The 15,902-nt window shown below is 34.2% G+C and overlaps 1 protein-coding gene across 23 annotated transcripts in view; it reads left to right on the top strand.

Annotated features, from left to right (window-relative positions):
• LOC111054275 (zinc finger protein 2 homolog) overlaps window positions 1-15,902 on the top strand; it is a 217,774-nt gene that overhangs the window by 172,804 nt on the left and 29,068 nt on the right. For 18 of the 23 annotated variants that reach the window (XM_039419764.1, XM_039419775.1, XM_039419774.1 and 15 more), the window contains one exon: window positions 14,407-14,523. The exons of 1 other annotated variant lie outside the window; for it this stretch is intronic. In XM_039419764.1, the coding sequence (XP_039275698.1) occupies window positions 14,407-14,523 (117 nt within the window). Of the gene's footprint in view, window positions 1-4,187; window positions 4,260-14,406; window positions 14,524-15,902 lie in introns of all 23 variants that reach the window. 4 more of the 23 variants (XM_039419787.1, XM_039419788.1, XM_039419776.1 and 1 more) reach the window with 1 other exon arrangement.

Here is a 15,902-nt window from a genome sequence, read left to right on the forward strand (position 1 = left end):
GACCCTGTTGTGGTCGACGACGGCATTTATGCACATACAAAAACCCACCTTTAGGTGACATCGATCTATAGTAAGTTCCACGTTGTACTGACAGTATTCTATTAACATTGGTGTTGCTATCCTTGTCCATCAGTTGACAAAGCAGATAGCGCTATCCTTTTCTAGCTCTGCAGCTTTTCCAGATCGTTCTTCAACAATGTAGAAGAATATAATGAATTAACAAAATACTTGATCTCAATTATCTAAATTTATTAACAAATCGAGAAATAATAAAGAAGGTTCAGAAATGTGTTAGAAATACTCCTTGTAAATAATCCCTTTTATGGAGAAAATTTATATTCAAGGGCTTTTGAAGTCAATGAAAAATAATAAATTGTAGTATAATATGAATGTATATTTGAGTCCAATTTTCTTAATAAATTATTATACTTTATTGTGTTCACTGGTGTATATATAAAATTATTGTGATGTTCGATTAATGCTAATAAATTAAAATAATCATAATTATTGAATTCAACATTAGTTTTAATTTCTCTTCTTAATTTAATTATATTGTGAAGAATGAATGATTCAATTTACCTGCAAAAAAACTCATTAAGAGCAATAATTATGTAGATGTATGTACAGGAAATGGTTCTTTAGAGGAAATACTGCACTTATTGAATGCTAATATAATAAAATACTTGATAAAATATATAGATGAACAGGAACTAATACTAATTGGTAGAAAAATATCTGAATATTGTGCCTTGCAACATTTACCATTCCTAAAGGATTAAACTTGCCTACATGTTCTCAAACTAATACCCTAAAACATGATCCTTACTACTAAATAGCTCAGTAAATTACTGTACTAATGCCTTGAATTATGTCTCCATATAAGTTTGTAGACTTATTTAATATTCCTTTATTTAATATATTCATTGAATAGCATGAGAGAAAGTCCTGTGGAACGGTATTTACCAGATTTTATCACACATATAGGGGAATTGCATCCTACAAATCTGTAGTTTGGGTTTAGTTTGATGTTCTGAATGTTTGACGATTGTGTAGGGTGTGATTCGAATGTTGAAGATAATTTATTGTACTCATATCTTTTTGTTCTCATAATGATGAATAACTTGCCACTTGTATATTATGAAATAGGAATGTAATATTATTTATAATAAATTTGAATGTTTTGATCATTTCCAATGATCTTCCACAGCAAATTTAAGTCCCATCATTTTATTTTAGAACAACAGGGTTTTCAATTTGGAACAGAACCCAACTGTTTGTCCATTGCTTAAATAACAATCGATCCACGAACACTTGAATTGCGAAATTACAGCAGCTGTTGAAAATGTTGTCCATCCATTTCAATGCACTTACTAACTATTACGTTTCACCATGTTCCTGGCAACTCTTGTTAGCTTTTCTCTGTCTCATGATAGCATTAGTGGTGTCTAGTGATGTGGATCGGGAATGTTCCCAGTGGGAAGGAACTTATGATTTGGCAATATTTCCGGGATTATTTCCGATGCCAGGAAATTTTGGGAATTTAAGGGAATTTATAAAATTGATCTAAAAATGATTGAAATTGATCAATCCCACTCATATTTTACATCAATATAATCAATAAATTATCATTCTATTTGATATTGATCAAGCTCAGCCACATTTTAAATTGATATAATCGATAAATAATCATTTTTTGAACCTGTTTTTGCTCACTCACTGTCTTTTAAATACTCGTATAGTCCAGTCAATGAAAGATTATAGAGGGAAAATTTTGGAACACAATTATTGACCCCGTAGCTCTTCTAAGGGTAGCAAGGGGGTAAACATATCGAAAGTCCTCACTCCTATCCCCTGTGCTAAGGTGGTGGGGGTGGTTTGAAAGTGTGATATTCTGTTTTTTGCAAATATCTCAAACAATATGCGCATTTCGGAAATTTTTGTCGAACACAATCATAATATTAAAGCTCACAAATTATCCTACAAGAGTCAATTCCAAAATTTTTCCATATCTCTCATAGTTTTCTAGGTATGAGCTCTCCAAGGTATTACATTTTGAAGAAAAACCCTTCCAGCTCCGATTTTTTCATCTTTTTGGCCTTATAACTTTTTAACGATTCATTGAAAAAATCCGTGCTAATCATGGGCTCATAGAGCATCATATTCTCTTCAAGTTCATCTATGGTCTCATTATTTTACGCATCTCCCAACGATTTTTGCAGCCGTTATAGTGTTGAGTGTGGAATCTTCAGTTTAACAACAATAGATCAATTGTCAGGTAAATTTGGAGGGAATGTTTGGAACTCAATATTTGACTTCGCAGCTTTGTTTGAACTAGTTGGAAGGTGAACATATCAAAAGTCCTCATCCCTACTCCTTGAGCTTGAGGGATGAGGGTAGTTTAAAAGTTGCATTTTTTCATTTCTGGCTGACACGCATGTAACTGGGAGAAAATGCATTTCAGCGACATGGCTAACAAAGTAAAAATGAAGCTAGATAAATTTCCTACAAGTTTTTTACAGTAGAGTTTTGTGATATCTTCTTTAGTTTTTGAGATATTCACTTTTAAAAGTGTAAAATCTTTGAAAAGACGGTTATTCTTCCAACTTTTTGCACTTTCAGGGCTTATTACTCAACAGCAATGCATGGAAAAAAATTATTTTTTTACACATGGGATAGGAGTGAGGACTTTTAATATGATTACTCCCTTACTATCCTTAAAAGAAGAGCTACGGGGTCGAAAATTGTGTTCCAAAATTTTCCCTCTATATGAGTATTTGAAATACAGTGATTTGTGGAGCATTCAATTCTCTTCAATTTAATCTATTATTTCATCATTTTATGCTTTCCATCAATTTTTATAGCAGCTTCAGTGTTGAGTGTGGTAGGAGTGAGGAATTTTTATATGCTTACCCCCTCACTATCCTTAAAAAGACTGCGAGGTCAAAAATTGGGTTCCAAACTTTTCCATCTATATCTTTTTGAGCATTCGTTGCCTGGACTAGTATCTTATTACAAGTTAAGTGAGCCTCAATGGCCTCAATGACTCTTGAAAGGTTGTGAGCTCATTGGTTGTGAGAATTATTTTCTTTTTAATATTGAATTAAACTCGATTATGCTCCTTGTTTTAGTTTAGCCTTTTTTGCTGTATCTTATAATTTCTAATTTTTGGATTTATATTCTACTCTAATCTTTATTTAGGGGTACAATTATTTCTGTGCGGAGGAAGTGGATAAAATCATGCAATAGAAGTTAAATTACACTAAATACTTTGTTGACTCTGTTTACCTGATTTACAGGCATTTATTTGTAAGAAAAAAATCTTATTCAACTTGTAATAAATGAAAGTAGCATAATAATAGTGGTGCAATTGAATGATTTATCAAGTGCTCATTTCTCCTTTCAGTCTATGATCAGTCTATAAACTTCAAATTACTGTTTTATTTGAACTTACTGCAATTTAAAAGTTATTCATCCTCATATTTCTTACATAAATCTGTTGTATAACAGGTGATTGAGACCTTGTGTACCAAAAAACGACTTTTTCGGTCATTTGTTATGAAAGAAATCATAAATTTCCTTAAGTTCCCATAAATTCCCGGGAATTTATTATTTTTGGGAATATTTCCCTTAAATTCCCTGGGAATATTTCCTCGATCTTAAATTCCCGGGAATTTCACATCACTAGTGGTGTCTATATTCAATTCCTGTGGGGTATGAGGATTGCTCCGGTAAACAAAATTTCTTTAAGCAGCTCCACAGGAAAAAGTCAAAACATGACAGATCAGGGGATGTGGTGGCCACAATCCTGTTGAAATGGTCCCTACATAAAAAGTCCTGTAGCGAATTCCTGTGTTCAAAAGTAAATACTTGACCCTCACTAGTTCAACCGTTATGCACAAGGAATGAATAGCCATCCCTACTCTAGCTCGTCATATAAAAATTAGAATCAGTATCTTAATAGTTCCACAAAAATCATGCATTTTCCAGATAAATACATTTAGTTTCACAAAAATCATGCATTTTCCAAATAAATACATCTAGTCCAAGCTAATGAGCAACGGGTTCTGTTCTAAATTAAACACTCTGTATATTGTTGATGTGCATTTTTGTGATTTGTCATGTGTGAATTACATCATTTGCTGATTGATTAAAGTTCTTTGATTGATATTTGAACCTTGTGATTTCAGGAACCATCATCAGCTGATAGTGGGAGTGATTCGTCTGCAGAAGAGGAGGAAGAAGGAAACAATGAAGAAATGGTAGGAGAAGGGAGGGTTTCATGCAAGACTACTTCTAAAAAGCTTCATCAATGTAAATTCTGTGCAAAGAGCTTCTCTCAGAATTCTAATTTGACTGTTCACATCCGTACTCATACCAAAGAGAAGCCTTATCATTGTACAGTCTGTACAAAAACGTTCTCTCAGTCTGGTCATCTAACTATTCACATGCGTACTCACTCCAAAGAGAAGCCATTCCAGTGTACAGTCTGCACCAAAAGGTTCTCTGAGTCTGGTGCCTTGACTAAGCATATGCGTACTCACACCAAAGAGAAGCCATTTCAGTGTACAGTCTGCACCAAAAGGTTCTCTGTGTCTGGTAACTTGACTGTTCACATGCGTACTCACACCAAAGAGAAGCCTTTTCAGTGTACAGTCTGCACCAAAAGGTTCTCTAGGTCTGGTCATTTAACTGTTCACATGCGTACTCACACCAAAGAGAAGCCATTCCAGTGTACAGTCTGCACCAAAAGGTTCTCTGAGTCTGGTGCCTTGACTAAGCATATGCGTACTCACACCAAAGAGAAGCCATTTCAGTGTACAGTCTGCACCAAAAGGTTCTCTGTGTCTGGTAACTTGACTGTTCACATGCGTACTCACACCAAAGAGAAGCCTTTTCAGTGTACAGTCTGCACCAAAAGGTTCTCTGTGTCTGGTGATTTAACTGTTCATATGCGTACCCACACCAAAGAGAAGCCTTTTCAGTGTACAGTCTGCACCAAAAGGTTCTCTGTGTCTGGTCATTTAACTGTTCACATGCGTACCCACACCAAAGAGAAGCCATTCCGGTGTACAGTCTGTACAGGAAGATTTTCCCAGTCTAGTCATTTAACTTGTCATATGCGCACTCACACCAAAGAGAAGCCATTCCGGTGTACAGTCTGTACAGGAAGATTTTCCCAGTCTAGTCATTTAACTCGTCATATGCGCACTCACACCTAAGAGAGACCATTCCAGTGAACAGTATGTAGAAAAAGTTCTCTCAGTGTGGAAAAATGAATCAACATAATATGCGTTGTCACACATCAGTTTAGAATGTCTGAGTTTCTTCTCTATTGGTGTGTTGTCTGTGTAATATCTCTCTAATATTATTCTTATTAAAAAAAACTATTAATTTTTTGGTAGATTTGCAGTGCAAAATAAGTTGACTGTATGTTCCATCCACAATAATTGTGAATTAATTTCTCAAATATCAATATGGTTTGTATAACATAAGTTGTGAATTATGTTGCCAAATTGTGCAAAATTTCAATCTTTTCATGCGAGTCCATATGACAGGATCTATTCAATTCGACAACACTGTCGATGCTGAGTTGTCAATATGAATATATCCAGTCATATGTGCTTACATGAACAAATTTAAATTTTGCACAATTTGGAAACATGGATATTTTCTCCAAGCCTCAACTAATTTTATAGAAACTCTTGTATCATGTTATATTGTTCTTAGCTACATAATAGTGTATTCATAGATAAGTAAGCTTCCATTGTAAAAATTGTAAAATAAATAAATAGATGAATGAATAAGGTGACTCCCACATTTGAGGTTTAAGCAACAATCAATATGGTATAAATGAAAAAAACATGAGACATCAGTGCAATATTTTCACATTTGGAGCGTTCACCAGAACGTTCTTCAACATTGTAGAAATATACTTAATTTACAAAATACTCTATCTCAATATTATGTAAATTTATTATTGAATCGAGAAATAGAGAAGGCTATAATGCAGTATTTGATTAACATTGGCGTTGCTATCCTTGTATATCAATCAACAAAGCAGACAGTGGTATCATTTTCTACCTCTGCAACTTTGCCAGATCGTTCTTCAACTATGTATAAATATTATTAATTTACAAAATACTTCATTTAAATGAAGTAAGTATTAGAGAATACTTTGAACTATAAACATCTTTTAGACCCGGTTTCTGGGGCACTTATATTTTAATTCGTGTTATCGGATGGGCACGTTAAACTGTCGGTCCCGGCTGAAGTATGACAGTCGTAAGGCCCATTGACGGCTTAAATTATATATTCAGGCGGTGGGACCTTCCCGCAAGGGACTCCCCACCAACAAAAGCCATACGAATTTACTTTTTTTTTACTTCATTTAAATTATAAAAATTAATTATTGAATCGACAGATAGGAGGTTCAGAAATCTGTTTGTAATATTCCTTGTAAATAATCCCTTATATGGAGAGAAACTTATATTCGAGGGTTTTTAAATTAATAGAAAATAATGTACTGTACATATTATAGTAAATGGATGTCAATTAGAGTCCAATTTTTGTGGATGTTTATTGTTGTGTTGTATAAACCTTGTACTTATTGTGCTGTATTGTATTGTAATGTGTTTACCGCCTGGTTATGTCAAATTGTGATGTTCTATTGAGTCATTAGCCTCAACATATTTTTAAAAGATGAATTCTATTTTATTCTTATCTTTGTGTTCTCATAATGATAAATAACTTGTCACTTGTGTATTATGAAATATGTGTAATAATAATGTAATACAGTACTATTTATATTAAATTTGAATATTCTGTGTTGAAATGAATCTATTATTTCCCTGCAATGAAACCTATGAACTCTCATAAGTTGCTTTTCACAGCTACTTATTAATATATAGTTGGTGCAAACCTTGTATTGCAGCATTGCTCTTACGGAGTACAGTGTAGCCAGATTTCACCGAATCCAGAGAGCCAATTGTGCTAGAGAAAGAGCGAAAAAGATAGCGTAGACATTTTTGATAGAATCGGCAACAGTGTGCTCCTATTGGTTATATTGGAATAGTATTCTTGGCCATAAAGCCCCGTGCTGCAAACTAAGGTTTGCTCGGATTATAGCTAATTAAGACAGCATCAATGTTGAAAACTGGTCAAAAAAGAGCAGCGCTTTCAAATTCACGAATGACGCATCATCACGTCTGAACTACTGGACTGATTAACTTGAAATTTTGCATGTACATTCGTTATTCACCAAGGATGGTTATAGGACTATTTTCAATTCTTCAAGATTTCGTTGCACGTCAAGTTTTTAGTTTGTCAAGCTGCTTATTGGAGCCTTGCGGAGCACGGGTTACCTGTTAGTAATAAATAACTGAACTTGTCCATATAATTTGTGGGTGTATCATCTATTGTAACTATAATGTATAATATATTTGCAGGTATCAGCCATCCCTGTACAAGTGGAGCAATCAATCTCAAACGAAGGAGTCAACTTGATGGAAAATGAATGCAAAGACAAGGAACGACCATCTAACAAAGGTTGGTTGATCTATGGCAAACATTCCGCTCTTCAATTGATTTACAAACTATAGTGAGGTCCACGTTATAATGGCAATGGAGAAAGATAGGATAACAGCATTGCCTATTCTCTGCCTTGCCACTGCCTTAGCTGATACCTGTATATCAGATGTAATATCAACTGTTTATTCTTATTAATATGATTATATTTTAATCGTTAAGAAATATATTTCCCAATTATTGAATAATGAATTTAAATAGTTTAGATGAATATTTTGTTAATTAATTATATTTTCAAATTGTTGAAAACGATCTGGCAAATTTGCGAGCCAGAAAATGATAGCCCCATCTGATTTGTCAAGCGATGGACATATGAAAAGCAACACCAATGTTAATCAAATACTGCCATTATAACGTGAACCCCACCATAGTAGGCCTACTTTTATACAGCAAGTTATAACAGTATATAGAAGCTCGTAATATCATTGATTATTCTCTTATAAGTTGTATTAGAGAATACTTTGAACTATAAACATCTTTTAGACCCGGTTTCTAGGGCACTTATATCTTGAATCTAATGCACCATTAAATCTATATGGAATTTATAGCTTTGATTGTTCATTAGATTCAATATAAGAAGCTTAATGAGTGTTCTAGAAACCTGGCTTCAGTTTGATATAACTTATTACTTCTTTAATAACACATTTGCTCAGTCTTAGAACCGTAGTGATGTCATAAGAGTAGATTGCATAAGAAGATATCCCAATAGTCCAGTCACTATATACATTGGTGCATGCAATTTATATTGTAGTTCTGATTTTTCAATATATCATTTGGGTACATATCAAATTTCTTCATGCAAAATTTACACTCAACAATAAATTTTCCATTTTTCGACCGAATTTGACTTACTATTTTGACTTTGATTTTGGACCGCCTTGACGAGACGAGAAGAATGAAGTGTAGTACGATGAAATCTGAGCACTGTGTCAAAAGTTATAAGTGTTTGAAATTTTGATCCTTGAGGTGTCCTTAAGCGCGCCTCTCCACTAGGAAATGAAGTGCATCTAACGGGTGATTCTCATAGAACATAATGTCATGAACTTATGTCATTGTGCGAAATATCAATGTGAGGACAATGTGGTTGGTGATGATGGTTGAAGCTGAAAATTAGGTGTTTTTCACAATACAAGGAGCATTTTTGTCAGGTGTACCTGAAAATCTATATGAGATAGAGCACTCTACCTGATCTCAGATTGTAGAGCACAAAAATACGCCCAGAGGGATTTTGAATTATACATCTAAGGGCCGGTTTCCGATAGGGAGTGGTCTAGTGCGTAGGGACTAGATAGCAAGGGCTATGGAAACTACAGATAGCACTTCAAAGTTAGATAAATTTTCACCATCTAGTATTATAAAGAAGTTCAATACAGCCCATATTGCTCTAGTTGATTATAGTTTACTCAGTTTCATGCATATGAATGAATGAATAATTATTTGTCAAAAAGACAAAATACAAAAACTTTACAAAAAATAAATAAGTACTGTATATGCTACTGCACTTAACTAAAATACATAAATGTTAATTTATTTAATTTTCAATAATATATTTTTAATAGCATTGCTAGCATAGACAATTAGTCTGTTCGCTAGCAATGAGTTGAGATTAAAAAATAATAATAATAATAATAATACAGTAATATTTTCAGAAAAATAAATAATGATGTTCTCACATTTTGCAACATTTAATATGGAGCTTTCATATTTATTTTCGAAACCCTGGACCACAGATGAGAAATTAAAAAAAAATTTACGGATTTCATCTTTATTATATTAGTTTTCTATGAATAATTTCATTTGAATTGCTAAATTTTCACAAAATAAAAACAATATTTTGAAAAAATGTTAGATTTAGCCCAGTCATCAATTAGAGTAATAAAGTTTTTATTTATTTTATGTGTTAACAAATTTCTAGGAATTTTATTTATGAGAATATTGCAGTTGTGATCAAATTGCCTTCTGCTTACTGAGAGTTTGGAAAATCGTATTATAAATTGATTTGTAATTAGTGGTCGAGTATTGTAGCTGAGTGCACGGGGTTGTGGTGAGTGTTTGGATTTATTAATAAATGGGATCAAGTTTTTAATATATTGTTGTCTGATCGTTAGGACGTTCATTTCTTGAAAAATGGCTCTACTGGGATAAATCCGAGGTTTACCCAAAGCTGCTCGGATCAAAAATTTCTGTAGAGTGAAAACTTTCTTCAAATGAGTACCTATCATATGCACCACCCCACACCTCCAAACAGTAGGTGATGAAAAGCACTCATGTGCATATGCTAAATAGATATTTCTAATAATGGCACGGTTTGCTAACTGGTTTATTTTATAAGAAGTGTGAATCAGATACTTCAATTTATTACAGAGATATAGTGTATGTGCAGTCCATTTTAAATGATCGTCCAACATAACACCAAGTTATTTTATTGTTTTTACTTTTTCTATTTCTGGACATGTGCAGTTGAAATTTTCATGACTTCCAGTACTGTGCATTTCAGTTTTAGATTTGAGTTTGGTTGTCCAAAAGGGAGAGAAGGTGATAAACTTGGTTTTTTGTAGTAAAAAGTCAAAATATGGCTTTTTAACCAAGTATGAATTGAATTTAGTCCCGTGTTGGCTGATTTAAAAACGTCATCCCAATTTCTATCATGGAACAGCAAGGCTGTGTCGTCAGCAACTGAAATACCTAATGTTACAGTTTTTTCTACCAGCAGTTTCTTCTAGAGAGAACCCCCCAAACATTTCACATTTATGATGACCGGGGTAGTTTCTACCAGGGACAGGAGAGACACATTCCTCTAATATTTGAAAAAAAGGTTTTATCAACCACCCCCACCCCCAAAGTGAAAGTCTAGTAAATTAAAAAAATTCTTAATCAAGTTAAAACTAAGCCTATAAAGTTGGTTGAAATATTGCTTTATTGCAGACAAAATTTAAGCATTCTATAGCTTGTTATCAGAATAATAATGAGTAGGCCTACAAAATCACTATTTTTTAAACAATTGAATGACAAATAAAATTCTACTCCATTTCATTCAATTTGTTATTCAATCTAAAACCAATAGGCCTATGAAATTTTCAAGGGAAAATCGAAATAATAAGTGGCCTACTGATCACCAAAAAAACTTGAATAAAATGTTTGTTTTCAAGTGGAAATTGTGTAAAATCACACCAAATTAAAGGTATATATTTTCAAAATATTCCGGGGGGGGGGGATTCACGGACCCCCTTTGGTGGGGGTATTCCATACCCCCCAAACCCCCTCAAAGTTTAAGTGCTTTTTACTCCAATGTTATAATAACCCCCCGAAATTTTTTTCTGGTTACGCCACTGATGCCATCAGCAAGCACTGCCTTAATGATTTGGAGATTATTCAAAATAAGTTATTGAGGTATCTTTATTTCAAAAAGTACCAGATTAAAAACCAGAAGATCCATTAGAGCAGTGGTTCTCAAACTTTTTACCTCAAGCCCCCCCCCCTGCATAATTCAGCTATAAATAAGCCCTACATGTATAAGCATAGACTACCTACTATATATGTTGTACTTATACGTATACGTACGTATATATCTACATACTTTACACTCAATATTTATTTAGTTGAGTTTTGCACATTCTATACATAACCCAATGTTGCAATAGTTTCAATCATAATAAAACAACAAATTCTTTACAAACAATAAATTGTAATTTATTCAGGTACTACTGCTACTATAGTACATAGTTGTAATTTCGTTTCTCACTAACCAATCTTTGCGCCCCCCCTGATCATTCATCGTGCCCCACACTTTGAGAACCACTGCATTAGAGCATTTATGTTATATGAAATATTCTAAATAATGATAATATCATTATATTCATGCCAGATTTCATCAATTTGTAAAATTTCCATGTGCCATGGAATAGGTAAAACTATCAATCAGACAATGGATATAAGCAGATCTCAAACATGTGAGGCAAGGCAATGGTTCAACAATCACAGGCTGAAATTGAATGAAGACAAAACCCAGGTATTATAGTCTGTACAAAGAAAAATGATATTAGACTTACAGACAATGCCCCAGTGAAATTACTTGGTTTCTGGATTGACAGCAAATTATGTTGGAGTGATCACTTAAGTAATGTCTGCATTAAGCTGTTACTCACTAGGGTTACTCACTTGCTGCTTAAATTGAGGAACATTGTCTCTGCAAACTACCTGCTTATACAGTATATCACGCATTGCTTCACACACATGTCACATATGGCCTCCTAATGTGGGGACACACTCCATATTGCAAGGATGTGCTACTGATCCAAAAAAGAGCTCTGAGAATAATGACGTTCTCCAATTATTTGGAACATTGCAGGCCGCTGTTCAGAAAGCTTCAAATAATGACTGTTTACAGCCAATATATTTTCGTTGCATTGATGCATGTGAGGAAGAATAATGAACAAATGAAAAGGAGAAATGAGGTCCACAACTACAATACACGGTCAGCAGGGAACCTGGAAATTCCACGAACTCGATTGACAAGCAATCAGAGGAGCTTCCAGATAGCAGCATTGAAGATCTTCAACAAACTTCCGATGTTCAGGAGATTCGAGAAAGCCCTGAAAACCCAACTTCTTGAGCGGCCCTTGTACTCGCTCAATGAACTGGACAAAGAGACACTTTTTACCCGGCTGGGTACACGACTATGACGCGGTCTATCTGGCACCCCCAGTCAACGACCCAGACATCAAGTATCAAGTAAGTATCAAAGGACAGGCCTATGACTTGATATGCTATTTCAAATACCGTTGGTCTGAACCGCTCACCATTTCTTCCCTATCCAAATAGAACAATTGACTAAACCCATACCTTGACCCCCCCCCCCTATTCTATGACCGCTACAATACATTCAAAAAATCTTGTGAAAAATTCTAGTGGAATGTTGCTCAATAATTTATGATTACATTATTATACACGTCAGGACATGACATAATTCACTCTGACGATGGACAGTATTAGAGGAGGCTGTGGTTTTTTCTGCGCGAGGTCTACTGTTCACAGAACTACTAGTGTTTATAGTGTAAAGTACAATATTCTGATAACTCTGATTATTTGATTTACTCAAGTAATTCCCTAATTACCTGAGGTTTTAGAGTTCTTTATACTCTTTTGAAATATTATCCATAGAAAAGTTTATTTTCTATAGTAATTCTCACGCTTTCGATACTGCTGTTTTGATACTCCAACTTGTGAATCGATAAAAGTAAAGTATCGAATCTTCCGACACCGATACCGATACCACCGGTATCGGAGGCAAAATATCGATACCAGTAAGTATCGGAACGTCCTTTCACTAGAACAGACAAAGACAACACAACAGTGAAGGAGAGAAGTAGATAAATATAGAGAACAACCCCAAGCCAAGCCAAACCAGCGAACAAAGGATTAATTTATATTTTGATTTAGTCTCCAGTTAGTTATAATAACGTTAAAATCATGGAATCTATTGTAAGTATCACCACGGAATAAGCATAAAGTGTTTCTTTCCTCTGTGGTATCACTGTATATTTTATTATTTATGTAATTCCCTTTTGTTGTTTTGTTATAGGTTATAGGCTACTAACATATTATTTTTAAAGCATCAAATAATACGAATATAGGCTAATAGGAGATAGCCAACTTGACTAGGTAGCCTACTCGAGATACCAGACAGAATAGAATTGCTGCCTTTATTTTTTACCCAGGAGGGCGGTGTTAGGGCGCAGCCGGCCCTCTCTTACACTCAACCCTCAAACAGACTTAAAAGATCAAAATTAAATTATTATTCCAATATTTCATGTTGGGTTGAGCCAAAACGATATGAAATCTTTAATTGAAATTTGAATATGTGGCTAAAGTTGAAAAGTATAACTTATTTCATTTATTTATACGTTTAGGCTATTTATACATTTATAGTTACAATAACATTCTCAACTATGAATATGATTGGGAGGTCCACGTTATTATGGCTACCTTAATGGCAGTGGAGAGTGGAGAAAGATAGGAGAGCAGCGTTGCCAATCCTCTGCTTTGCCACTGCCTTCTATAAAGGATAGGTGATACTAGTATATCTGATGTATGGTAATAAGGCAATATTACCTGTTCATTCTTGTTTGAAATAATAAATAATTTTTATAGTCATTAATGAATAATTCGGTTTCTTATTGTCATGGACATATTTTTTCTAATATTTGAATAATGAATTTTCATATTTGAGATTAGCCTAGATATCTTTTTTCATTAGGGTTACTCTTGAAGAGGTTAGGTTAGGCTATAAAAATGTAAGTATATACCCTTTTCAAATTTGTTTTTATTTACCGTACCATAAAATTTTTAAAAAATGGGTACTTGAATTTTTATTTCTTTCTATTAGCCTAAATATGTTGTTAATTATTACTATACGGTATCTTCTACATTGTTAAAGAACGATCTGGAATCGTTGCGGAGCTAGAAGAGGATAGCGCTATCTGCATGTCTACATACATTGTTGTGTCATCACAGGAAAAGGCTTCGAGCATAATTTTTGGATAAAATTGAATATCCATTATTAATTCATTTTCTTGGCGAATAGAATATTATTGATCATTATTTATAACAAGAAAGAACAGTTGATATTACATCAGATAGACTGTACCGGTTTCAGCTATCCTCTATAGAGGGCAAAGAATTGACAACATTGTTCTCCTATCTTTTCTTTCTGCCATTAAAAGGTGGACCTCACTATAAAATTCAATAAAGGTACAAAATAAACATCCAAGCACTTTATTGATTCTTGTGCTCTATTAAACCGGTTTCTTCCCGTTTTTGAAGGTGGATCCTGAGCCATCAAAGGTCTCTGATGAAGGGCCAGTAGAGGTATCAGACATCAAATACATCATTGATACAGAAGACAGGCTTGGCGAGCTGAAACTTCTCGAAGCAGTAAAGGTAACTTCAAATGCATCCAAGTATTTATTCGGGGACGCGACAGTCGAGGCCTGCAACCGTCGAGGACTGCGACATTTGAGGACGGATTTTCAGTCCTCTACGGTCGCAGTCTTCAACTGTCGGGGCTGTACAAAAATTAAAGATTCCTCAACGGTATTTGTAAAAATTCATTGATTGTATAATCAATAAGATCTTTTGAATCATCATCACCATAAGACAGTATTAACCAATAAAAACATCAATGCAAAATTTTCCTCTATTTTTCAAAATCTTGCGAATTAGTGATGGATAGTATCCAGTTCACTTCAATAGATAAGAATTCAGTATGCTCCAAAGAAAAGCTGCAAACACTTTTCGATAGCTTACGTCTTTTCACTTTCTATTAATAATAATTTTGAAAATTATGTTTGCATTAAAACATGTAAAACTGAAGAACAAGGAGAGTTTTTTCTAATCTTATTATATTGTCTTCCATAGAACGCACTGAAATGTGAATCTCCTCCATTTCTTAAACATGGATTTGTAATCTATAATGTACTGAGAATTTGACATCCAAGTTCGATACTTTACAAAAAAATCTGGTGTGGTACACTCACACAACTTTCCTTGCTCATCGAACTGTAAGCCTCATTCTTAGACGAGAATAATTTAGGGGAATAACATAATGACGATTGGCGGCAAAATATTTGCAACTACGATCAGACTACTTTATATGTGTATATATAATTGTTTTCAGAGTACTTTTTCCTTTGTGTAAATTGTGAAATTCGATGATTTTTTCAAAAGTCGTCAAAACAGCTGCTCTACAGATGAAATATCTCGACTATGACTGTGTTATTTTTATAAACTGCTCCACCTACCTACCTCATGCACGAGAAGGAGGTTACAAAGTTCATTTCTCAAGGATGGGGTGAACCCCCCATTAGTTTCCCAGGAAAAAGACTCATGCCAGTTGATAGAGCTAACTAAACAGGGTATGAATGTTTGAGAAAATCGTGAAAAACATGGCTTTTTAGTAATTATCTGCCATTTTTCTCAAGAATATTACGGAGCTCCTGCAATTTTCCCAAAAATGAGACTCATGTCAGTTGATTGGGCTTTGAGAAAATCGTGAAAAACATGGTTTTTTAGTAATTATCTGCCATTTTTCTCAAGAATATTACGGAGCTCCTGCAATTTTCCCAAAAATGAGACTCATGTCAGTTGATAGGGCTTATGGATAGCTATCTATGGTATAAATTTGAAGAAAATCATTGAAGCCGTTTTTGAGAAAACCGTGAAAAACCTGGTTTTTTAGTCATTATCCGACATTATTCTCAAGAATATTACGGAGCTCCTGGAATTTTTCCAGAAATGAGACTCATGTCAGTTGATAGGAC

The sequence above is a fragment of the Nilaparvata lugens genome, chromosome 1, assembly GCF_014356525.2.
Source record: "Nilaparvata lugens isolate BPH chromosome 1, ASM1435652v1, whole genome shotgun sequence".
NCBI classification, from domain to species: domain Eukaryota; kingdom Metazoa; phylum Arthropoda; class Insecta; order Hemiptera; family Delphacidae; genus Nilaparvata; species Nilaparvata lugens.